Source organism: Ammospiza caudacuta, chromosome 3, assembly GCF_027887145.1.
Source record: "Ammospiza caudacuta isolate bAmmCau1 chromosome 3, bAmmCau1.pri, whole genome shotgun sequence".
NCBI classification, from domain to species: Eukaryota; Metazoa; Chordata; class Aves; order Passeriformes; family Passerellidae; genus Ammospiza; species Ammospiza caudacuta.
The window spans coordinates 48,768,694-48,794,905 of record NC_080595.1 but is presented as its reverse complement, the minus strand read 5'-3'; the positions used below and the strand labels follow the sequence as shown (position 1 = coordinate 48,794,905).

At 35.3% G+C, this 26,212-nt stretch overlaps 1 protein-coding gene across 1 annotated transcript in view; it reads right to left on the bottom strand.

Annotated features, from left to right (window-relative positions):
• The window catches only part of RYR2 (ryanodine receptor 2), a 380,761-nt gene that overhangs the window by 93,327 nt on the left and 261,222 nt on the right, over positions 1-26,212 (bottom strand). Inside the window, exons 43-58 of the mRNA XM_058801183.1 lie at positions 25,622-25,725; positions 24,084-24,219; positions 23,215-23,401; positions 22,624-22,729; positions 21,310-21,430; positions 19,875-20,044; positions 17,999-18,219; positions 16,570-16,660; positions 13,919-14,059; positions 13,040-13,203; positions 11,031-11,109; positions 10,311-10,400; positions 9,090-9,227; positions 8,161-8,238; positions 5,383-5,458; positions 2,916-3,042 (exon numbers count right to left, since the gene is read on the bottom strand). Coding sequence (XP_058657166.1) covers positions 2,916-3,042; positions 5,383-5,458; positions 8,161-8,238; positions 9,090-9,227; positions 10,311-10,400; positions 11,031-11,109; positions 13,040-13,203; positions 13,919-14,059; positions 16,570-16,660; positions 17,999-18,219; positions 19,875-20,044; positions 21,310-21,430; positions 22,624-22,729; positions 23,215-23,401; positions 24,084-24,219; positions 25,622-25,725 — 2,029 coding nt within the window. The remainder of the gene's footprint in view (positions 1-2,915; positions 3,043-5,382; positions 5,459-8,160; positions 8,239-9,089; positions 9,228-10,310; positions 10,401-11,030; positions 11,110-13,039; positions 13,204-13,918; positions 14,060-16,569; positions 16,661-17,998; positions 18,220-19,874; positions 20,045-21,309; positions 21,431-22,623; positions 22,730-23,214; positions 23,402-24,083; positions 24,220-25,621; positions 25,726-26,212) is intronic.

Genomic DNA, 26,212 nt, shown 5'->3' with positions numbered 1-26,212 from the left:
AAGATTTTGTTGTGTTTAATGCAAACAACAGTCTCACACATTTTTGAGCAATTGGTTAAGACACAAGTAGATTTCCCAACCAGATGGCTGGGAAAAAATTACACTTGTCAATCAAAATAATCCACTATTCTTATAATTTCTTTCCATTACTTGTACTATCTTACATTTCCCTACAGGGACTGATTCTTGGGTGAGGAAGTTTGGAAGAGGAAAAATACTTTGATTTAAACAATCAAACTAGAAGTAAATCTAAATGACTTTTCCTGAAAAGTCTGCTTGCAATGGAAAACTTTTGAATAGCTATGCAGCATTTACGAAAAAGCAAAGGAAAACCAAAACAAAGTGATGGAATCACTTTTCCAGCATGTTCCATCCATGTTAGTTACTAGTCTGATATAAAAAACACATCATCTTTCCACAAGAATGAAACTCAAAGCATGAATCAACGTGATGGGATGACATCCCTAGCAACAAGCTGGCATTGACACAAGCCTTGTTTATGCAGAATCAGGGCTTAATTGATGGCACATGAAACAGCTATTCTTAAACAGTGAGGGAATCAGTCACACCTCATCTCCCCCTGACTCATGCACCAAGTTAAATTGGTACTCAGCTAGGCTGCAAGTTTAAAAAGCATACCTACTGTGTATATACAGAATATAATTGCCTGTGTATTGCACATTTATGTTTTAAATTAAAGCATATGCCTAGAGACACAAATCTGGTAGACAAAATGTAAAGGAAACAACGCTGGAGAACAAAATTCTCAAGTTTACTAACTAAGGGACCATTAAGAAACTTCAGACACAACTTTGGAGAAGGCCACCTTAACTTCGGAACTCCTAAGAGAAAGGGAAATGAGAATTATTCGAGGCAGCTCAATACACAAAGCAACGACAGATTGTACAGGAAGGAAGAATAAAAAGAAAAGCGCAGAAGGGATGAAAACAGATTTCAAAATAGCTGGTCACATGTAAGCTGTCAAATCAATTGAGTGACTGAGCCCTGTACGTTATCACTAGAGTTTGTCCTATATTCCTATTAAATGCCTTAGTACCTGTATCTCTGTGTAATGTCACTCACTATTCCATCGGCTGTCAGAAGCGGATGGCAGCTACTGTCAAGGCCAGCATGAGCTGGATACTGGGCCAGCAACTGGAGTCAGGTTTGGGGTGTAGGTGCCCCCAGGTCTGTGACAAGTGAGGTGAAAAAAGGTCTCAAGAATCAGTAGTTAGAGATGCCACAGCTTTGGGGAGCAGCTCTATGAGCCCTACAGACCGTGAGGCCAGAGTGGCAGCTTCAGCAGGGGACTGGCATAAGCGCATTTGGTCGCAGCCATTGCAGACAGACAGTCAAGACACAGAGCAGGGTCTGCGACTCCAGAAACTGGAAGTCCCAGCTGCCTGCCACTGAGGTGGGACTGCTGTGGTGTAAAAAAATTCCAGCTAATGTGAAGGAGCCATGTCAGCAAGATGAGTGAGGGCTTCTGCACCAGCAGCTGAAGTGGGCCTGAGTGCCACATGCTTGGTGGGGGGAAATGTTTCTATCTTCCCTGAAGCCATTTTGCATGGGGGTGCAGAGACCTGAACGGTCACTGTCAAATAAAGACTGTAAAGAAATGGGAGCAAGGCATATATGGAAAGTAGAGTGGTGAGCAGACCAAATTAAAACATGAATCAGGCCCTTGTTTGTTTAGACAAGGTAGCTATCAAAGGTGCAGCAAGTACTCTGAGTTTAACATCGCGGAAAAGGCTGCATTTAACCAGCACAGGAGGGTGCAGATGTAGCAAGAATTAGTTGCAAGACTATGGGTGTGTCCAAGTTAATGGTTTTTTTACCATCCCTCTTAACCTGCCACTCCCAAAAGACCCTAAAAGCCACTTTACTCTTGTATTTAACAGGAATAAAAATGTAGTATGTAGTTGATCATATTGACAGCGAATAAGGAAAGAAACCTTTGCTGTCTGGCATCCCACCTTGTACATCCTACTGCACTGAGCAGAAGTAAACTGTGAGATTTTACCAAAATTATCAGATTAACTGTGGGACTCTAGAAACAGGCTGGAATTCATATTTGATAGATAAGAATGGAAGCAGGCAGATTTTAGGTAGATGTGCAAGGCTAATTCACAGTGATTACTTAAATTGATCTCAGTGACTGTTTCATTAACTTACTAATGTTTAAGTCATGCAAGGCTCAGCCTTTTCTAGAGATTCTGATTTCCTAAGTCATGCTGATAAGGCAGAAAAGATTCCAAATTAATTAAAAATTTATTCATGCTACATTTAGAAGTTATATACACTATATTAAAATGAATTATGCATGTTATTCAGCAGACTATTCACTATTATTACATTTACACTGTGGATTGTTTAAAAAATAATACTGTAAATGAACTCAATTGAAATGAATTAGTTGTATGATTAGAAATAAAACTGTCTTATCTTACCAATTGTCTAGAAATTCCTTTAGAGAGAGACGTGTTTGAAGATGTGTGTGAACCTGTAACTAAGACTTAATAATTCCATCACTTGTAGAAAACTAGTAAGTTTACTAACAGTTGGATGCATGGACACATGCCAGAAAGAAAAAGCTGCAATATTGAGAGGGAAGGTAGAAGGCATGCAGACATTCTGGAGAACTCTGTTCATGCCTTCCAAAACCCCTGCTACTAACTCTGTAATTAATTTCTTCCTTACAATGTTTTATATGAAGGAGCTCATCCTTATTCCCAGGAAGTGAAAGATAAAAAATAATCACAGAGTTCTGGTTTGATAGAAGAAACCTCAAAAAACAAGCAATAACAGAAACCAAAAAATACCACCACAACCAACCAAACCACAAAACAAAACAAAACAGACCACTGAGGACTATCAGAAACCTTCTGTGACATTAATAGTGAACTGAAAATTACCTGGAGACAACATATCCATTAATCTGTAGAAATTTCAGAATATCCTGTGCTTTTTCTCTGTCCTTGGCTTTTTCTTTGGCTGTGAGTGTATCATAAGGGACAAGAAGGGGATGGTTGCCTCCTCCTACTATGGAGCATCAAGAGAATTAAAATTAAAGAGTTATCTGTTGACATGGTAAGTCACCGTATGTAAAAGTACTATCACAATAATACACAGCATGTTACATTCTAGTCTGAAATAACAACATACTTGTCTGTTTCTTTACACAAACTTTAAAAAATATGCAGATAGAAACTGAGATGTGGTTACATCTTTCCAATATATTTGCTGCAAGTACAAGCTAAATATGCTGAACCTATGGCAAAAAACCCTTAAGGAAAAAAAATGCTTAACAACATCATGGTTACAAACATCTATTACAACTGCAACTTCATTTAATGAAACTGAAAATATCTCAATAAATAATACATAATTTCCTAAGAAAACCTATACATAAACAAATATATAAACATACATAAACAAATATTTAAACATTCTAATAACAGAGTTCATCAAGTTTAGTAAGATACACAAACATCTAAACATATATTAAAGTGATACAGTTCTACTTTATAGTAATAAATTTAAGACAGAAAATTAGAATACATCATTCAAACATGGTTCTCACTCCTGTGCAGCAAAATCAAAAGAACGCTGCAAAACCACAGGTATAAAGAACAAACTTCATTGTATTGCTTACTAAAATCTGATGTATTGATATCTACTGCATGTAGATATTTAATTTGGAAGGAAAATAAAGTTGTGATTCTTAATGTAAATATCTGCATAAAAAGCAACATTCTCAGGAGTTCAACTTCTAAAATCACTATCACATAACACAACACAATAAATTCCTATTGCAACTTCTCTGAAACCCCAGGAAACTGCAGGGGTAGTGATAAGATTTACCTCTGAAAAAAAAAAAAACCCAGACACTAAAGAAAGTATCTAATAATAATAATAGTTTTTAAAAGGAACAAATTCCCTGTAGAAAATATTGGAGACATACCACTGGATGATTTTTTTTAAGGTACATATTCTGATCTTTTCAAAAAATGCAAAATGAAAACCTAATGGGCAAGTCTGATGGTTGATTGGGGTTTTTTGTTTAGTCTGGATTTGTTTTAGGAAGTACAGTCTTTAACATTGGGATGATTGGATTTTATTCTCTTATCACCAACATAATGTAACTGTACCACAGGACAGCTGAAGACAGCAAAATGCACATAAGCCCACATTATTCTTTTCTTCTTTGCATATGGGAAAAAAATTAAAAAGACTAACATATGAATATACTGGAGGAAAACCCTCAGAATTTTTGGAGGCCAAGTTTTGCTCAGCTGACAATCTACTTTTCACGTACAAAACCTTTCTATCAGAAGCCTTCAGTCACTACGGCCACCTCCAGCCTTCCCATAGTGCACAGCACAACACACACTATAGAGTATTCTCATTGAAGTGCTTCTCATAGGCAAAATTCTGCTTTCAAAGCTGTGAAATGCAGTTGAAATATTGAAATATTTCGTTTTCTGTAGTCTATGACTTCCTAAACTTGGCCCATCCTGAGGCTACTTATCCTGAGAAAGGTTTTACAGGAAAGGAATAATATAAAAATTATATAAAGGGGAAACATAATTAAAGGCATGGAAATATAAAGTGATTATCAAAGGCACTTCCAAATAGAATTCTGCTTTTATATAAAACCTTAACTGATATGCATTTTCTGGAATTTTACAAATTTAGACCAACTTTGGTGCATACAACATACAACTAGACACCTTCAGATAAGGCAAAACCCTAGCTTCAATAATTTGCAACTGAGAGCTTGTTTTCTCCATTTGCTAATATAGTGATACCTGAAAAAAAAAATTAGCTTTACTACAAATAAAAAAATGCTTTTAACACAGATGAAAAACAGTAAATTACACAACAGATGAAAAAAAAAGTCATTTAAATAAGCAGAGATCATGAAGCACATGCAATTTTTATATGGAATCAAGCATCTGCTCTAGGTTTTTCCCCTTGTCAATTCAACACATGATATGTGCAGTACTTAGTAAACACTCTTCAGATTTACCTGCAATAAAAGAAGCAATACAAATGAAATCATAGCCCATTGGGTAATAGTCTGAAAGATTAATGCTAAAAGGAAAATGGATTAATGTGCTTAAATTTATTTACAACCTTTGAGTTTCCTTCCCTTGATATATTTGAATTGGTAGACTACTTGAACAAGAAGAGTTACAATGGGTACTATAAAAATTTTCAGGCACTAAAAATAACAGTCAAGAATAGATACCTTACTGTTTCTTCTTTGTCAATTTAAATTTGTTGCTCCTTTTCCTTCTTTTTTATTTTTTTGAAATGCGTGACCTAATGCAGTCACAGAAAACTTAAAATATTGTAAATACATATAATTAACATTACCTTTTGCTTCAAGCTCCAGTTTCTTTTTCTTTGCCCATATGTTATGGTAGTTTTCAGCCATCATCTCAGCCATAGCCTTAGGAAAATGGAGAACTTAGTGATGTGGGTTGCAATGAATAACTCTCAAGAAGGACAAGTTTCTGGCTGATATTAAATAACAAGTTCTGTTCTCTGGGAAGTGTAATACAATTACACTGTACTGGTTCACTGGAAACAAGTTTTTACTGAAAAAAATGCGGTATAGAATTTGGGTAGAATCAGCATGGGTATGAGTCAGGAACCTGGTGCTGAAGAAAGAACTCTTCAGCAGAAAACAAGGAACCACAAAGAGAAGAATAGTCTGGAAATAGTACTGGGGAGTCAGATGGGGGGCTTGATTCTGAAAACAAGGGCAAAAGGAACCCTCTGAAGGCACTGTTAAGGGAAAGAGAGAACAGCAAGCCAGAGGACTGAATCAACATTGTTATTGCTGGCTGTGACAGATTAATTATACGCTCAAGGATATAGCATCTTCTCTGTGGATACTGTGCTCATTTGTGTGACCACACTGTTAAAACCACTGACCATTTAGAGCATAAATAACTCCATATCTTTTTCCTATAAAAGAAACTTCTTCAGACTGGTGAACTAGAGGCTAGACCCCAAACCAAACAAATCAGACAAGCTTTCCAGTGTCCACCTAGTAGGATGTGTTTCAACATGAAACGACTTTTTAAACTCACCTCTACTGTCCTCCTGGCTGTGTACTTTCTAATTGTAGAGAGTGTGGAATTTACTGCAGTTTTCACTTTACATTTCTTTCATGCACCTACAGAGATTTTCTCATCTTCAGTAAGGATTTTGAGTAATGAGCAATTGTATTTTCTCAATACCAATTTCTTTATTTGTGAGAATACTCATGAATTGAGCAAGTTTTCAACCATTACTTATCTGTCCACAAGACAATTTGTTTCATGAACATTTGTCCACTGAATAAATGATAATATATTTCTGTTGTGTATGGTAGGTGCCTTCTGTCATGCACACTCTGATCCTGGTATTTTGATAATCCAAATTAGGACCTTAAAAGGATGAACAGTAATCTGTGTTTTCATAGAACCTAGTAAAGCAGAGTGCTATGAAGATGATTTTAGAGCAAGACCTAGCTGCTTATGGAGCTAAGATGTGACCAGGTGACCTAAGACCAAAATGAGGAGTATTTTGCACTCGTACAATTTAAGACATGGGCACAAGTATTGCTACCTAACCTTGAACTCCAACTTGAAAGGTATTAAACATTTTCAAAAATGTTCAAAATTACACATAGTTAATTTTTATAACTCAGATCTTGTTAATAATCAACATTTGTATAAATTTCCTCAGTATCTATATTAGGACAATTAATAGCTGAAATTACATTTGAATTAAATTTGCTTAGCTTTTAATAACAGATTTTGAAGTGGGCTTCAAAGAAGACCTCTCTTCATAGGGCAAATGAATCATAAAGCCAACAAGCTCTGCCTAATAGCTAAGGGCTACAAAGGAATTACAAGTAATGACAAGAGTTAGAGGGTACAGAATAAAAAAACTAAGCAAGGGACAAACAGAAGTCCCAATGCCCCTTCCATGTGACTTGTGACAGGATAGTTATTTTCATTTGGGCTTGGTTTACTGCATCATAATATTATGATGATGTTCACATCATGAGTTGTTTCCTAAGCATTAAACAAAGTCTGCCAAGCCTTTTAACTATACTGAGTTTATAGAAACATTAAACGTCATAATTGTAAGGAGTCTTTCTCCTCAATTTAACAACACAATGGTAGAGGCAGTTATTCAATTATCAATTTTATGAACTATTTGGAATGATCAGCAATCTACTGATGTTAATTGGTAGAAAATTCTTTTAAAGCTAGTCAGCAATCTAAAACTGCTGCAACTATGAAACTGGAAACTGCAAGACAGTAATCAAGGAGTGGAAATCCAATGTGAGAATTTGTTTAGAGCTACAGTAGAGTATATACTGCACAGTTAGTCAATTAATTTACTACCACTGCTTGTTTGCAATATGGCAAAGTTCAGTATGGGCAAAGTTAAGCCTCTGTTTAAGGACTAAATTGTAGTCAGCTTTGAACACCATGTTGCCATCACTAGACTGGTACAAACACTCATGCTAACTCATTTAAAGCTATTTAGTATACGCCTACATTACATTGCAATTGTACTCACAGGAAATTAGCAGACTATAAAACCTAGCACCATACTCCAGCAAGCACCATGAAAAAAATCCTATCTAATGACAGCAACAGACCATCAACTAAAACATACGTTGGTCCAAATAACAGCAACCTGCTGACTCATCTGTCAAAATCCTACCTCAAATTCCTTCATTCTCTATTCTCACAGTACTTAATGGTTTCTGATTCTCAATTCCTTAAGTTTAGAGAAAAAAAGAGCATTGACAAAATGCTTTGAAAAGATGGTGGAGAAATGGGGAATGGGAAACAGAAAAATTTGATGCTGCTAGCTCCTCTAAACAGGATTCTCTTCAAAATGGCAAATGTTCACAAAAAAACCAATCCTGGACTAAAGAAATTTCGAAGGTTTTCAACATGAATCATGATTTTAAGTAACAGACGATGGGAGAGCAACAATGAAAAAGACCAAAAAGCCCCCATCAAACACAAAGCATATCAAAATAAGTAATATTTGGTACCGAATTGTTTTAAATAAACTAGCAAAACTAACAAAATTAAATTGTAAAACAAACCATAAGCATTTTAGGTGTTTCTGACTTACATGTAAGTCTCTGGAGAGGGTGACATTGCTCATGTCAATTGCTCGAGGAGTGTAACCATGGGCTGCATCTACAGAGATCTGAATGACAAATGTGCAAAACAGCGTAGTTACACAAGCATTTAATATGAAGAAGTTAATGTTAGGAGACACGGAAAGTAATTAGGAAATTTAAAGAAAAAGTCACTTGTAAATCTCTAGAGAGCAAGAAGATTTTTGTGGTACAGCTGAAAATATATCAGGGGTAGTAAACTTTAGTGAGAATTAGGCAAAGGGCAACATAGTTTGTTCCCAAAGTCATATGGCTATCAGACACAAATCCCTTTCATTTAAATAAAAATTTCACTTGAACTCATTTAGAGTTTGAACTTACTATAAACAAGGATAAAGTTCTGATTAAATCTCTGCATTATCTAGAGATTCTTTTTTTTCTCAGCAATTTCACATAATCTAGTTTAAGGTGAATTCAGGCAAAAACTAAACTTTTAATTTAGCTTTCCAACCCTATTTTTACATTGAAGACTAGAACTATAAATAGTTCTCTTTTACCTTCTGTCCCTCCTCCCCATCCAGAAAATATCGCCATGTCTTTATTCTTTGTTTTTACTGTCTAAATTTGTCAGAGGTTTGCTTATTACAGACACAAATGTTCAAAGGAGGATAAAAAGTGACAGAGGTTTCCTGGATGACACAGACACAAGAAGTGTGGCTAGAAAAGAGGCATTGACAGGCTCTGCTCTATGGATTATGCAGTAACAGGTACTTCTTGCTTTAAAAAGAACAGTGTCCAGGCTTTTCTTCCTATGTGTGACATTATTTTCATACGCATGTATATGAGCATACAGAGCCCTAAAAGTTGAAAAGCTTCCTTTCAAAAGGCAGTTATTATTAATAATACAGAATAACACAAAGTTTTTAGGAAAGTGGCTCACTTGACTGGTTTGAGATATGCGACGTGTCCGATTATACAGTGCCATGGAATCTCCTTCCCGTGTTCTTTCAATTCGCCACCCCCATGCCAGCATGGTTTTGAGTGATTCTTTGATCGGCCATCGATAAATTTCTTTCTCCTAGAAGAAAGTACATGCAGTAATTAACTTGTTTATGCTGTACAGAGCAAAAAGTAACTATTGGACTTAGTTCTGGTTATACTGAGATGCAAAAAAATGTGCTGAATTCAACCATTATGGCTCAGGGTTATTGAAATGATGCAAATAAATCATATAGAAATAAAAAAGTTTATTTATCATTCCAGAGGCGGGGAAAAGAATTCTGGCCCTGCAGGAAGCTGATGATCTCAGGGAAAACTGTGTTAATAGCATGAAATCAAGGGTGGAGCAGAAATTATCAGGAGTAATGCAGTGTTTTATCTGCTACATGAACCAAAAACCATAATCACAGAATCATAAACAAGTCTGTGTTGGAAGAGATCTCTGGACATCTGCCTCTACCTTCTGTTGAGTTCAGATAAGGTACCTAACTGAGCTATCAAGATTAGGTTGTCTAGGTCTTGCTGCATCATGCTTTCAACACGCAGCTGATTTCACCACTTTTTTGAGTGGTTATTTCAAGATTTAAGCTTTCAAGATAAGAAGAATTTTTAGAAAGTATTTCTGCTAAAGAAGCTTACAGCCATCGTCTCTTCTCCTGTCACTGCGCACCCTGTGAAGAGAATACATCCATCCAGCTTCTCTGTAACTAATGCTTAGGAACCAGGAAACCAAGACCACATCTCCAGCAACTTTCTCCCCTTTAAGCTGAAAAAACCCAGTTCATTCAGCATTGCTTCATTTATATCAAGTTCTCCAGATGTCGTGGTTTTCTGCTGGAGACCAGACAAAGGCTAAACCTAAATCACTAAGCAAGAAGGCGTTAGTGTGTGACCTTACTACAAAAATAGAGTGGCAATATCACATTTTGGTTTCACTGTAAGTTATGCCATGTAGATTCAGCTTTGTGAGAAAAAGTTTGAGTGGCCTATTTATTATAAAATGAAACCTTTCTCTATCTTTTCAGAATTTTGAGAAAGGCAACAACCACACATTAGCTGACATAGTGTAAGTATTTTTTTTCTTAAAACAATGAAAAGACAAGGCAATATATTTTCAGTGATATTTCAGCAATCATCAATCAAGCATGAACAAATTCCTTACCTTTTCAGACAGTAACTTATACTGTTTCATTAGTGGTTGCACTTTTGCAGATTCAGAAAATGTTTCACCATAGGTCCATCCATTGGCAAACTGAATAAGAAGGATAAAATGGGGAAACACAAAAAATTATGAAAAATCCTTTCCATTGGTAGAAATTAACTGAATAATGCTTCTGCAGAGCTGTTCTCTTAAAGTTTCCTTTCTATTATTTTCTCAAACAACATTTATATTATTTACGAATTAAAATATTGATCATGCAGCATGCCATCTTTTTGCAAAATAACAATTACCAAAGCAACCATATGGATACATTTTTCTTTCAATGATTTTTATAAAGCAGAATACTGTACTACAGTTGAGGAACTATTTTTTTCAATACTGGACAAACAAAATGCACAAAGGAATAAAAAGGATAAAGAGCTTATTTGGTTAAAAAAAAAGAAAATTCAGGTCCATAAAACTGTTAAACAATAACCAATTGTATTTACTCAAAAGTCAGCAAAAAAAATTATGAAATGATTGAACACTATTTTGAAATACTCATATGCATTTTAAAACCTTTCCTGCAAATATATTTCAAGAAAATAGTATATCTATATCTTACCTACATACCAACTTGTAACATCATGAAAAATAATAACATTCAGAATAAAATATTTTAAGGGTGAAAATGATACAAATAAAAATATGATTTTGCTTTAAGAGGAAGGTAGATTTTACCTTTTCCATTGACCATTTGTCATGAGCATGTTCTGCATATTTGTTAATGAAATATTCTAGCTTTTCAGGGATTGTAATGCTGAAAGTGAAAAGAAAATCAACATTATATCACACAGGCTAAAATTTAATGCCTTTTTTATAAAGAAAACTTCAAAATAATAAATAATGCACACACCCTTTCCTGTTTCTCACATACAGTTTGCTCCAAGGCCCAATTAAATCAAGGAAGATATTGGAATTATTTCATGGGCACTGAATGACAACCACAGATGCTGTAGGAATTTAACTTCTTTGAAACATATGTGCAAGGGAAAATCAGTAATGAGATCAAGCTCTAGTGCTTTTTGTTCTGTATTTTCTTAGTATGAAAACCATAACTACAATGTATAGTTTCAGAAATATGGTAGAAACTTATTGCACATGTCCATTATAAACTAAGTGTGCTAACAGTCCTTTTTGAAAGATTATATATTTTATATATTCCAAAAATATTTATCAAATATCAGTTGTTTACTTCATCACCATTGCTACAAGTGAAAGGGAATACCTACTTTTGATCACTGAGGAAATCGTAATACCTTGCCCTCCTAACACAGAATTTCAATACGAGTAGTGTTAGAGTGCCATCTACTGTGAAACAGAAGTCTGGATTTTCAGTCTTTTTCAAAAAGTAGAAATGTAAAACCAAATTATGTCAGAGTAACAGTTTGCAAGAGCCACACAGTCACACAGTCAGAAAACATTAATCCAGCACTGCCAGCAGGTTTTTATTGTTTGTAAGTCTGTATTTTGAGGGGAACCCTATTAATACTATAATACTTCAAATAGAATTACAAGCACACTAACATCCTGCTATCTATACCTTCATACAAATAAGTCCAGTACTAGTAAGCAACATAAAGCTGGATTTGCATGTTAAAAGAATGTGGGATAATTTGGAGGTTACAATGATAGCAGCATTTCTGTGTCTTGAAACATCACAGAACTGCTGACTCCTATAGCAATGAACTGACATATAATTTCAGTAATATCAAGTAACATTTTCTGATTTTTTCAAATCTATTCCAGCTATCTACATTTTTTTCTGAAATGACACCAGATAAAAACTCAATTAAATTATAATATTCTTAAGAAAATTTGTTAAAAACCTTCATAAATTTTAGCTACATCTTAGAAAAATGAATTTAAATGGTCACTGATGTCCTTTCTATGCTCCAGATTGGATTATGACTTTTACTGCAGTATTTAGATGTGCATACATTTACAAACATGCTGTAATCAAGATGCCATTCTACTGACAGCATCCTGTGTGCTCAATGTTAATACAGTCAGAAAACTCACAGGGGCAAGCGAAGCAAATGTTTAAGAACAGGTATTTTTTAAAATATAATTCACAGCCATGCTTCTGTAAGAGTATTCTATACAAAAGGAAATGGCTTGCAGTCAAAAATCAGAGCAAAAAATTTCCATTCAGATACGTGCTTTTTCAGGCTAGTATACTTTAAAAAGCAGGGCCAGAGTCTGGCTGCCTAGAGGGAATGAAGAATATTCTGTCCAGTTCCCATTATTCATATTTGAAAAGATTATATGAAGGCACAATCAAACAATTTTCTGTAGGTACACTGTCATTCACACAGATTGGAATTAGTGTCTTGACATATGTTAATAATGACAGGGATGATGTAGACTTTTCTACTTTTTCAGCTTCTTAAGAGCATGCTGGTTTGTTTGCAGCAGACATATAAAGACAATTGGATAGTTCTATCTCCTCAGTAAAAATGCGGGAAAAACATTCTAAGTGGACCAAGAAATTAATGATGTAACTTGCTAGCTATTGCTTTACTTGATTTAAAATAAATACATAAATAAAAATGTTAAGATCTCCATTTTATCTATAAAGTAAGATTCAGAAGAGAAACTTTAAATTCACATCATACCAAACAACAGACTCCCCCTCTCTTTTCAACATGCATGATCAAAAAAACCTCCAGGTGCAACAAATTCCTTACTTTGAGGTATCAACAGGTTGAGGATTAAAGTTCCCATCTGAATCCATTGAAGACTGTTTTTCCATCATATTGACATAATTTGATTCCATATAATCTGGGGGTAAGGCCCCTGCAACTGCGCTCAGACAAGGCAAAGCCAGTTTGAAGAGTTCTTGTTCATACTTCTGTGGAACACACAGGGGACAGAAAGTGAGGAGTGAAAGGGAGCCCTAAACACCACTGGTGAAACTGATGCAGCTGTAGCTGAAACCAAGCAGCCAGAGAACGGCTCTCTTACTCAGTGTGAAACTGAGATTTTGTTCGGAAAATAAAGAGAACTGACTGTCCAAAGCAGAAAGTTAGATGTAAGTCTTAATCTTGCTCAAGTAAATCGGAAAAGTGTTGACTTCACTGGTAACACCACCAAGCATTTTTCAGATGCCGGGAAGACAGCACAGCAGAGGAATATGCACAGCATTCCTTAACACTTAGATTTGAAATTAAAATCATGACATTTTAAACAGGTTTGTTTGAAATAGTCACAGAATGAACAATAAATACATACCAAGGCATATTATTAAACTACTGTTTAACAGCACGGAATTGATTCAAGGGTGCTGAAAGTACAGCTCCTAAGCAGAAAAGTGTACAGATCTGTACTGATACATTTCAAGATTATTGCTTTAGTGTCATAGTTTTTTTAATTAGGAGATAATATTTTATACCTACATTAAATTAGAAGCTATAAGAGGAAGATTTAAACTCACTAAAGCCTGTATTTTTTTTTCCTTCAAAGTGCATGATATGGTGTTGATATAAGCTGGGTAAAAACTACAGATTAAGAAAAAATGTTACACAGTAAGGATTTTACAGTAGTAGATGGATACTAAAATTACTTACCTTTTGGGATAAAGCATCAAAAATACCCCAGAACAACTTTCTGGATAAATGAAGTTCTTCTTCTGAGGCAGCACCAAAGTTACCCCATCCACTTGGCAAACAATAATACTTCCAGCATCTCTCATAATGATTTGTCAGTAACTGAAACAGAACATATTTTGAAAGCAAATAGAAATATAACTGCTGAGGTTCTTCCATTCTGGCCCTGAAACATTAGACAGATGCTACCAGAGAAATTTCTACTTTTATCAATAAGCCATGTTGTCTGTATATTTTTTTAATCACTGGTGCATATACACTCAGAATGAGCAGCTTTTTCATCTTTGTTTCAATACCATTTTGCAAAGCTTTTTTGTTATTGGAAAATATTGCAAGTCACAGTCAGTAGAGAGCTGACATGATTTCCTTTTTCCAAGTCTGAACAAACTTCAAGTTGGAAAAATGCAGCCATTTATAACAAGTGTATATTTGCATAAAAAAAGACAGGAATTAAAAAAAAAAAAAAACAAACATGTCTGATATGTAGAAGTGAGGATTTTGATAGCCAAAAATATAATCTTGATACTGCGCTGTTCTTTTACACTTTCAACAGATCAGGAAAAAATCCCAAAACAATACATGTAGTGTATTTGTATATCTTCATATTTAAATAATCTGTTAATATTTATTTACTATTTAAATTGTTGGATGACTAAAGAAAAAATGCAGAGAAGAACTTAGATGCATATAAGATGCAAATAGACCGAAGTTTGATTATTTATGTATAACCACGAGAGTTTCAGAAATATGGACTCTAAGAGCTGAATGTATTTTAAAATATTTTTTAAAACCGTATTCAATCATATAGTGGCCAGACAAATTTGCTTTTTGACTACATGTGTATAATAATATATATGAATATATTTTTAAACATAGTCAAGAGAGTAAGGTAGGTTTAGTCTTAGAGAAATCCCTGATGAAGCACTGAATATTAGTTAAGAGGAAATAAAAACAAGACAGTCCTATTCCAAAATGTCTGAACTATACTGAATTCAGGAACAGCATCACAGATTTGAATTTGCATGCTGCTTAAAACCTGAGGCAATTTTTCATTGTAGCAACCAGCAAATGTATTCACAGTAGATAGCACTGTATTCTGATTTGCCTTCATCCATTTCTCCTCTCTTCCCATTCAAAATTAGATTTTCAGATGTCTGATTAACTTACAGCTGCCTATTTACATTACTATAACTGGCTTGCCAGCCCATGCCCATAAGGAATACACACCACAGTACTACAATACTTTCAAATCAGAAACACAGCAGATATGGGTAGGAATCCCTTGTTAAATCACTGGAAATCAGTTTACTGTCAGGGAAACCTTTTAAAAGTTATAGGTCTATCTTCCAATAAAGATTCAATTCTTCAGAAGTATTAGCCTTTTTGGTGATAATGGACAAAATCCTTCTCCCAAACTAACACCATCGTTCTCTTCACATCTGTACTCTTGCAAAGCCTGACTAGCCAAAAGGATCCAATTGTTATTTCCTTACTGGTCAGTTCAGCAACAAGGGCAGCTCACTGCAGTCATGACCCTTGGTATCATATAATCTGTACTTTTAGATGAACAGATGTCAAGAAGCTGGGTTTTTTTTCTTCCCCCCTCAAAAAAACAAACCCCGAAGTACTACAGCCATACAGGAGGTGCCAAGTTACTATTTGGTTTTAGCAACACATAAAATGCCATAATGCACTAGAAGAGTCCCCTTCCGGGCAGTATATTGAATTATCAACTGTTTTTCTCACAAGCATGAAAGAATGGCTGCTCCAGAATCTTTAGTTTGATTGAGGGTTTCTGGGAGGGCATAACCAAATTATGAAGACCTTGGCAGGACTTCAGCAGCAGGCCCTGGCTTTGAGATTAACAATTTAAATTCCTCTTCTTACATCATAGTTGCAGATGTGCTGATGTGCTCTTAAAGCATAAAAATATATTAAATAAAAAAATATTAAGTATCCAGTGCAAAACTGTGGTGGGAAAGCATTTAAAAGGACTGCTGAAAAACAGTAGGGAAGTTGTGGAAGCAAATGTTCATTAAAAGTGATGATGATATCAGGAATGTTTAAAGAATGTGTCAGCTCCAAAAAGAAAAAAAAACCCCACATTTTTCTTTTGCATTAGGAATCAGAATAAAAAGATACAGCTAAACTTTTGGGAGCTGAAAACCAAATGCAACATTACTACTAAACATTATTGCTTCACAGATTTCCAGCCACCACCAACAGAGTCCTTTTTCCAAAAGCAAGGAAAACCAATGCAGAGGTGAAATGTAAGGGCACATACAAAACTGTCAATTTTTATGTTTTGTGCACTGGATTCTGCACCCTGACCCTACGGAAAAATAGAATTTTTCTATTCTGTTTCCACATAGGCTGAAACAAACAGGAAATAATTAAAGGAGAAGCAAACATTAGACCCAGACATCATAATTCCATATGGATGGATGTAAATCAGACTGAATTTCTCCCAAACCAACAATTTATCCTTAAAAACAATGGTCTTAGATTACTGCAGAGTGGAAATAACATAACAAAGATTACAGAGAACCTTCTTCACGCAACTATTTTCTGTTGCATAAAGATTGCTGTTGAATACTAATATTTACTTTTACCTTGAGAGGCATCTTTGCATGTTCATTTAACAGAGGCACATCAAATACTAATCTCCTCAGCAAATGCTGCATCATGGAAGGCCGCAACTGCCTAAAAGCAGACAAACCATTTCAAAAGGGTGTACCAGCACAGTGACATGTAAATAATTGATAAATACATTAAAGCAACATATCAGCTCTATGCTGCTAGAATTCTTCAAATGCATAAAATAATATTTTCCTTGTGGCACTAGGGCACTAGGGGTCCAGAAGAAAGCAAACAAGTGTATACCAAAGAAAATATTCCGAAAAAGCTGAAAATCAAATGCTTCAAAGAAGCCAAGAAAACATCTGATCTACAGACAGAGAAAACCAGGAAAAAACCTCTGCATTTTGATAATGTGTATTAGAATCATTATGTTCATGAAAAAAGGGTATAATGTTAATTTCTTGTAATATTTCTCGATGACTCTAAAAATATCTTAGAAGCTAATGAAGATGTAAGAGCACTATCTCTTTAGATGTGCTAAACAAGACATGGCAGTGGGCACCAACTGGAAGGAGAGAAGAAATTGTTATAATATGAATTTTAGAATGTCATAGCCATTAAAGCTTTCCAGATAAATAGCAGAATCTGGTAAATTTTATTGGTTCCTATCAATGCAATGTATATATTAAATGGTCATATTAAATACCATCTAATGTAATACATTTTTAGGGTTTTTTTACAGTATTATAATATAAATGTAATTTTGGAGCCCACAAGCACACTATTAAAAAAAAATCATGGTGATATACTAAAAAAGCCCAAAAAACAAACCAAATCCTGTGGTGAACTGAAAGCCTAAATGCTAACTGTAATTAGAAGCTGAATTCATATTTGCCTAGTCATCTTTTCATAATTGAGCCTGTGGATTTATAAAAAATTGGATAATAACCAACTGGTTAGACCTGCAGACACACAAACAAAACCTGTCACAAAGCTGTCACAAAATCTGTCTCTGTTCAGTAGAGACACAACAATACTAGTCATTGATTACAATTTCAAATGGAACACACCATAAATAAACCTCTACATAGAATTAGATAAGTTACTGAATATAAACCAGAAATCTGCACAGCTAAAATTATTTAAATGGCAATTCAGTCTATGTATTATTCCAGAGCTTTTTCTTTTTGCATTCTCTTAGTTAATCACCAAGGTTTTAATTTAAAAGATTTTGTGATGGCAGAATAACTGAGGACTGAATGAATGAGAACTGAGGAATGACTGGTAATTAATAAAACTGCAAATTGAGTACAGTATCTTAACAAATATCACAATCATCTTACAGGGGGAAAAAAAGTCCTAATTATGTTACTGGAGGCATAGTTCTGCATTCCTGTATTATAAATATCAAGGATTGCTTTATTACTTAGCATTTCTGTGCAGCCAGGAGTATTTTCTTACCCACAGATGGACAGCAAACACTCTTCAATAGAATCTCGCTGAGCTTTGGTAAGAGAGCATCCCTTTGAGAGTCTGTACACCGTGTGCAACAAGGAATCGATGAGGGAAGCATGGTGCTCCGTGCCAGCAAACAGGGGAGCACATCTGGTCAAGAGAGGCAAGACTGCTGTGCAAAGGTATCGATTCAGAGCCAAAGCCATGTCCGTAGCACTTAAAGCAGCCTATAAATTAAACAGGACAGAAATTAGACTTGTCTCATCAGTACAGTTACAAATGAAAATAAATTGTTGTTTCTGTTCTACAGTTGTAAAAGGGGAAATTTCCAAAACACAGAAATGAGGATGTGATACCTACTGGAGTTAGATGCCTACCTTCTTCTGCTGCTTTTAAAGTCTCATAGAAAGGTTTGGCTTTGTTTTTCATGAACGAAAACAAAAACAGTAAATGTGGCCATTCAAAAACCTATTTTCAAGATTATATTGAAAAATGTCATAATTGCTAAACAGACCACTCCAAAATCAGGTAACATAAGTCAGTATCTTTTTGCTATGAACAAGGCCAAGTTCCATGTGAGTTAAAAATCCTCACCTGCTCTTTCTCAAATATTGGGCAGAAAAGGACCTGAGGGTGTTGGTCAACAGCTGAACATGAACTTGTGCCCAGGGGGCCAAGAAGATTGCTGGCATTGTGGCTTGTATCAGCAATAGGGTGACCAGCAGGCCAGTGCCCATGCCCCTGTACTCAGTACTGTGAGACTGCACCTTCAGTCTCCAGTTTTGGGCCCCTCACTGCAAGAAGGACATCAGGGTGCTGGAGTCTGTCCAGAGAAGGGCAATGGAGCTGGTGACGGGTCTGGAGGACAAGTCCCATGAGGAGCAGCTCAGGGAGCTGGGTGGGGCTGTTTAGCCTGGAGAAAAGGAGGCTCAGAGGAGACCTGCCTGAAAGGAGTCTGTGGTGGTGATGAGTCAGTCTCTTCTCCCAAGTAATGAGACAGAACAGGAGGAAATGGCCAGAAGTTGCAAAGGGGAGGTTTAGATGAGGTATCAGCAAAAATTTCTTGACAGAAAGGGTTGTCAAGCATTGGAACAGGCTGCCTGGTAAGTGGTGGAGTCATAATTCTGGAAGTGTTCAGAAAAACAAAATATATATTCCAAAAAGTGGATACGGCACTTGAGGATATGATTTAATGGTGAACATGTTGGTGCTAGGTTGACAGATGGACTTCTTAATCTTAGAGGTCTTTTCTGACCTTAACAATTGTATGATTCTATGATCCTAAATAACAACATCATTATTTTCAGAAAAAACCGTTGTCATAAAAGGCCAAAATGGAAAACCAAATTTAATGTCTTAGCTCTCATAATAGCTCTCTAAATCTAAGCTTTCTGGACCAAGACAGCTAAAAGAAATCAGATAGAAAATAAGACTCACAGGAGGAAAAAAAACAGGCAGCAACTGTGAGGAGGAACTAAAATAGAAATGTGGCAATTTTCTAAATAACAGTGTAGGTGTCCCTAACAAATGCACAGAGATGAATGCTTTCTGTCTATCTTTGGAAAGACTCTCCCAGTCACTTCTTCCCTGCTGCTTCACTGGCAGCTCATCTGATTTGGATTCCACAGCACAAGCTCAGAAAGTCTCCTGGGGAAAAGTATTGCATCTTTTGTAGATAAGGGTATCAGTGCAAGTTCTTAAAAAGTGAGCATTACATTGGATGATGCATCTTGAAAAATTATCAAAGCTCAGAAGAAGCAACATGCAGTTCAGCCAGCATTTGAGAAAAACAAAAGATGTGAATACATCAAAAATGCTCCAATGGATGAAAAATTCTGTATAAGGTAAGAGAAGCAACATAAAAACAGACTGAAACCCTTACCGTATCTAATGAGGCAGCAGCACGAAGGTCTGGCAGAAAGCCAACTTCAAGAAGGTGTAGAAGAAAATCCTGGTCCTCAATTCCATAGACCCTGTCAAGGAACAAAACCATGGCTGCCTTGTGATCTGGGCAAAACCCCGCAGACATGTCAGGTTCCACCACAGTACCATCTAAAAGGAAGAAATAAGACTTCAGTGACAAGGATTCTCCTTCATCAGCAGACTAGGCAGTCATGCTGCTATTTGACAGAGCCTTTGAATCTCTGTTAACACCTAGGCATCCTCCCCATATTTTGGTTAGACAAAGGAAACATTTGCAGTTAAATCAAAAAGAATGCATAAGACAAATTCTACCCAGAGACCTCAAAGGCCCTGCATGCTTTTATGTTTATGTTTTGTATATTAAGAGATTCTTAACAGTTTATATTCTAAATGCTAAGTACCTAAAACATAATAATTAACCCACATAACTACCTAGTTCTCAGCAGAAGCTGATGGAAAGTAAAAATTACAAGAATGCTACATCAGAGATCCTGGAAATGCAGCATTGGTGAGCATATCTCTAATGTATGACAAAGAATTAGGAATGTGCTAACAATTCCTATGTATCTTAAAACTTTCAAAATATCTGAAAGGAATTCATTGAAATATTTTAAAACTTTGTTACTTCCATTTTGGAAATGAAACAAGCATTTCTGTATCTATGAGCTGCAGATTGCTACTGAGATCTCACCTATAGGTCTATCCCTATTTGGAATATAAATAAGTAATAGTAAAATAGACTGATTGATCTTTTTATCTCTTCCACTGTAACCTACTGGAAAATCTTGTGCTGTGAGTGTCTAAACAATCTGGGTTGCATTTATATTTTCTCTCCAGACACACAAAAAAGCAGAGGTTATCCCTTTCCCTTTTATATAGGTGCTCACATAGCTCCCACTATTGCAATCAATTTCATATAGGCAGGAAAAGCAAAGAAATGCATTTGCCTATGTATGTCACACCTATCACTTCACCACAGTTGCTGGAGAACAACTCTGGTGTCTTAGTAAGATCTGCTAGAAGCAATTGATAGGGTTAGAACAGCAAGAGCTAAGGATTATGTTACTGAGAAATGAGACTGCAGTATTGTAAAATAGTTCTAAGATCAGAAAGCATGCATTTTAATATTTCTTTTTAAAGTCGTAATAGATTTTCATAACTCAATTTAACAGGATTTATATCAGTGATTTAGGGGTACACAGAATTGTTGACTACAGCATGCAGAAAGATTTTTGAAACATGTATGAGATACACATGATTTGTTTTTTAATTTACATAATAAATAGTTGAATTTCTATATTTTTTTAAATGCTGAAAAAATTATGACTCTCAATATGTCAGTAAATTACAAATCGTAAGAGTAGGATGGGAGAAAAAGTGCAGAAAAATCTTACCTTTTGCTATGGTTGGCATATGGAAAGCAATACTGATTACTCCCACCAAATCTTCAAGTGGAATCAAAGACCGTAGAATTGATCTGATTCTAATGGCTTCCCCTTTACCAGCATGAATTAGCTAATAAAAAGACAAATAAAAATGTAGCAAGATATTCTTTTTATCTTCTATACAAAAGAATAACTGCTCTCAAACTTGCATTATAATTAACAATGTAAATTTCATGCAATCTGCATTGATTTGCTGTAGTTTGGATGCAAATGTGCAAAGTCTAAAAGTCTACATGTTTGCTTATTAAATAAAACTAAGCTCATTTTCAGAACAGAAATTAGGTAAAGCTGGTGAACAGAGGCTTAAAATGTAGCAGCATATGGTGGGAGGGGTGGGGAGGAAAACAAAAGCAGATTTTCAGATGGAAAAAATTAGGGGTTTTGATCTGGTCAAATAAGACACTTTCAGGTATCTCAGTTGTTTGTTTTGCTTTTTAAAAAAGGCAGCAAGACAGAGAGAAAACAAGACAATTTTTTATTCAAACAAAACAGGTATTCATACATTGACCTTATTAACTACATATATCTCTTCTCTCTCAAGTTATCTATCCCTGCACGAGCCTGATACTGATCTATACTAATGTATATTAATTAGGGCACATTCCGGGGTGAAACGAGAAACTATGTATAACTAAATTTTTGAAGAATAATAATGTATATTCAATCATAAACAACAAATATTTTCAAATAGTTACAATCTCTAACACAGATAAAGTTTTTACACTGTTTCTAATTCTTTGTATCTAATGCCTGAAATAGTGACACCTTTTCTTTGAGAACGTTTGTTGGTGTGAATAGTTTTTGAGATATTGATGCATATGTCCAAGTATAATGCTTATCCCTACATTTAAAAAAAATGCCCAATAATATTTACATTTACATGCAACTTAAAAAGTCTATTTAAAATAAGTATATGAAGAATAAAACTTTAGTTTATAGAAATACATCACTCTATACGATCCCAGCAAATAGGGACATTTGAGGAATTTTATTGTCACAATGGACAGTCAAACCAAAACAAAAAAGCAAGGGAATAATTCCTTTAAAAAAAAGAACTTCTGAGGATTTTTTCCCTCTTGTCAATGAATAGAACAGGACATTATGTCCACTAAGATACTGCATGGCCATACCATTGCTTTAATACTTGATAGCATGAGGTATCCTTCCTAAACCTAATACCTGAGAAAAAAATGAATGTTAAACCTGTAACCTGTAAAACAAGTAAGTCTTTACTTTCCAGTGTATGAAGAACATAAAACTTACATGCATTTCAGGAGCACAACGTCCTAAGAGATCAATCAAGGCAGCATAAAAGGTCATTATTGCATTTCCCATATGAATAGTGTCATCTTCTTGTTCTTCTATTTCACTGTAATTAGTTAGATGTTACAATAAACAAAAGATTAAAAGAAAAAAACCAAAATGTTTTTAACAACAGTAATAAAGAAAGAAAATTTTCTTATAGGTGTAACAGCTTACAGAGAGTGGCTTCTGTCAACAAATGGACTTACAGCAGACTAAGAATGTATTTTGTCCCTAAAAGATTGCAGCAACATCTCTATTGTAACCACTGGTACCATTTACCTGTCTCATTTTGCATCAGTGGACTGACTCTTAACAGAATGAAAAAGAACAAACAGAATTCTAGAGATGTCTTAATATTTAGAGAGAGTTACATAATTAATAGTGCAGAGGAAGCACTGTTTAGCAAAAGATAAATCTCTCTCCAACACAGAATCCAAGGAAGAATGAACTGATAATTCAGGTGTTAAAACAAAGAAGTCGTTTCACATCTAATATTACAAAACAAATAAACAAATATTATGACAAGGTAAGCAATTCTACTGCACCTACAGGGTTTTACTAGATCCATTACTTGGGGAAGGCCCATCTCTTGTTCGATCTTCTGATATTTGTATTGCCTCCTCCATGGCAGCAAGCAGCCCATTGCCTCCTTCTCCTCTTAGAGCAGGACCAAAACACTCGGGTCGGCGAATAAGCAGTCTGACTACAACATTAGCATTCTCCTCCACACTCTCTCCTACCACACAGAACAAATATTAAGATACAAGATTATATCAAAAAGAGGTCTGAAATATAATCAGAAAAAAAAGGCACACAAAAGAGCAGAACACAGATACTTTTTACTACAAAACAGTTTAAATATCACAACAGAGTTACATAAACACACATACTCCTCTATTACTGAAATGAAATGGAAAAAAAAAACCAAAAACATGTTTTTATTCAAAATGTATTAAAGCCAAGGAATTAACTATGTAGTAAAGGATATTTAAAGCACCACTTAAACTACTGAATTTTAGCAAAGATTCAGTCAAGTGCAAGGGCTAATGAGGGGACCAATATAATTGCTGGGACACTAAAACTGGACTAACTAAATTTTCATTAAAAGATAGGGCTTTGGCTCTGTACCTACCATGATTTTATCACAAAAAGATTCAGCAATCTCTGCTCTACTTCCAAAGGAGACACGGGCATTTCAAAAACCAAACATGATCCAAAAAATGGGGCACAGGTCCACAGGACTCTAAATGACCATTTCACAAATCATATAAGTTAATGTGTGTCTTGAATAATTCTACTCTTTCTGCAGGTCCTTTTAATTCACAGTAACTTACCAAGTTAGCTTGTCTTACTATTTAAAATTATAAACTTATTTGAATATTGGTGGAAGCTATAAAATGTTCAGGTTTCTACTCTACCATTGCAAAAAACAGCAAAACGAAGAAAATCCAAATATCTTTCCCCTTCAACTGGATTCCATCCGATGTCCGGGTAGCCTTTACAAATCAACAAAGGGCAACTCTGCAACCCACATCCAGCCAAGTAGCGAACCACCTAAAAGCAAAGTTGGATGAAAAAGATACTAAATGTGAAAAAACAGATAAGTGCAAATTCAAGAGAAGCCTCCTCATACATTGTCAAGATATGGTATCCTCCATCTCTTATTCCTGACAAAACTATATCACGCTCTGTGCAAATCTGAAGAGCACTCTCTTAGCTCACTTTTCCAGTCTTTCCTTACTCCTGCCATGAACTGCACAACCTACTTATCTCAATTTCATCCTTTGTCTCTCTAGAACATGCTTCTCTACCTGTTTTCTCATTTCTCTTGCAACTCTGAGCATTACAAATTAGTTAGTTTTGCAATATCCTCTAACTACATACCATCCATAATCAAAAATGTATCTTTTCTTTCATGAAAAATAAAAGGTCCACTCTTTCATTTTGACCACTCATTTTCACTTGCTTTTTTTTCCCTTTCTTTCTTAAATGCACAGCAGTAATTACAGCAGGAGTTACACTCCTTGTAAATCAGGACTATAGGCTCAGTAGTAGTCTTCAGCTGGCCCTTTCCTTTCTGAATTGTAAGAATTCTAAGCACAGCCTTTAGCCAGTTTTGACAGCAACTTCTTGCTGAGCACTTATAAGAATGGTAAGATTGAAAAATGTCCTTTTAAACACACATGGTCCATCTTCCAATTCCAAGAAGGGAACATTGCACTTTTATTACTTCTGACAGATGTTTTCCTATGAAGATTATATAATTTCCAGAATTTGAGGTCTTCAAAAAGAAATTAGATATTGCAAGTCCTCTGTCTTTTCTTCAGAATGAGTTTTTAATGTCTACCTTGAATCTGTCTTTCCATTATTTAATCTGCTTTTTTTATCCACTACTGACAGAGTAACTATTATTCTAATCCTCCTTGCAGCAGCAATTTAGACATACTGCACAATTGTCACAGATTCTCTTGAGTGTCTCATTCTTTAGTGTAATTAATCCAAATTTCTTAAACTTTTCTGAAACAGGTTTAAATGTTAGGGGAAAATACAACAGATATAGACAGATATCTCTATGAAAATTTGTCATATATTGTAATAAGTTGTCACAAAGCTCCTAGTAACCCTTATTGCCTCATACCACCACTGCATGTCACCATTCAAAAGAACAACAAAGAAAGGTTTTAGCAACCAAGTTTTGTTGGATATGGACTCCACTACTGCAAAATTAGGAACTGCCTTTGAAGCAATTCCTTCTGGCTACAACTGTGTGTGTAATCACGGCAAACTCTGTTCAACTCTTCAGACCACCAGCAGAAAGAACAACTAACCAGGTTCTCAGTCTTCCCCTGAAAAGTACCAGAAACTCCCATCTAATCTTGGATTTTGCTCACTCCAAGAAACAGCTATCTTCTCTTCTCCATAGGGGAAAAAAATGCTTGATGAAGAAGCTACCAACCTTCTCCAGATCAGGCTCCCTTAAAGCCAGAGCAAGCTCATTGTTATCCATTACAGACGCTGCCGCAACATCTAAAGGAGTTGACCCTCGCATAGAAGGAGAGGCTGTTAAAATAACATTTAGTTTTAATACCAATTAATTAAACCCCAACAAAGTCACAGGAAATTCATTAATTTTTTTTAGTAAGATGCAACATTTTGTCATTAGTTAGGACATGATTATAAATATATAATTCATAATCTCACTTTATAATACATCATCACACACTTGCCTGAAATTTGACACTGATATGAAATGAAAATATAATATGAATGTTCAAGCTAAAAACAGTTTGTCTTGCACATTCCTCTTCTCACCATAGACTTTAAGATCCCATTCTCATTTTCCTAACTGACATAATTCTATTTTGAGGAAAATGCAGTAATGATTGTGTGTCCAATACATGGACATACCACCAAATCCATTGAAATAGAAAATATCTTTGTACTTTAAAATAAAATATTATAAATTATGTATTTTTTTAAATGGCAGTAAATATAGCATTACAAAAATCTAAAGTTTTCATATTGACTCTCCAAAGGTATTTGATTT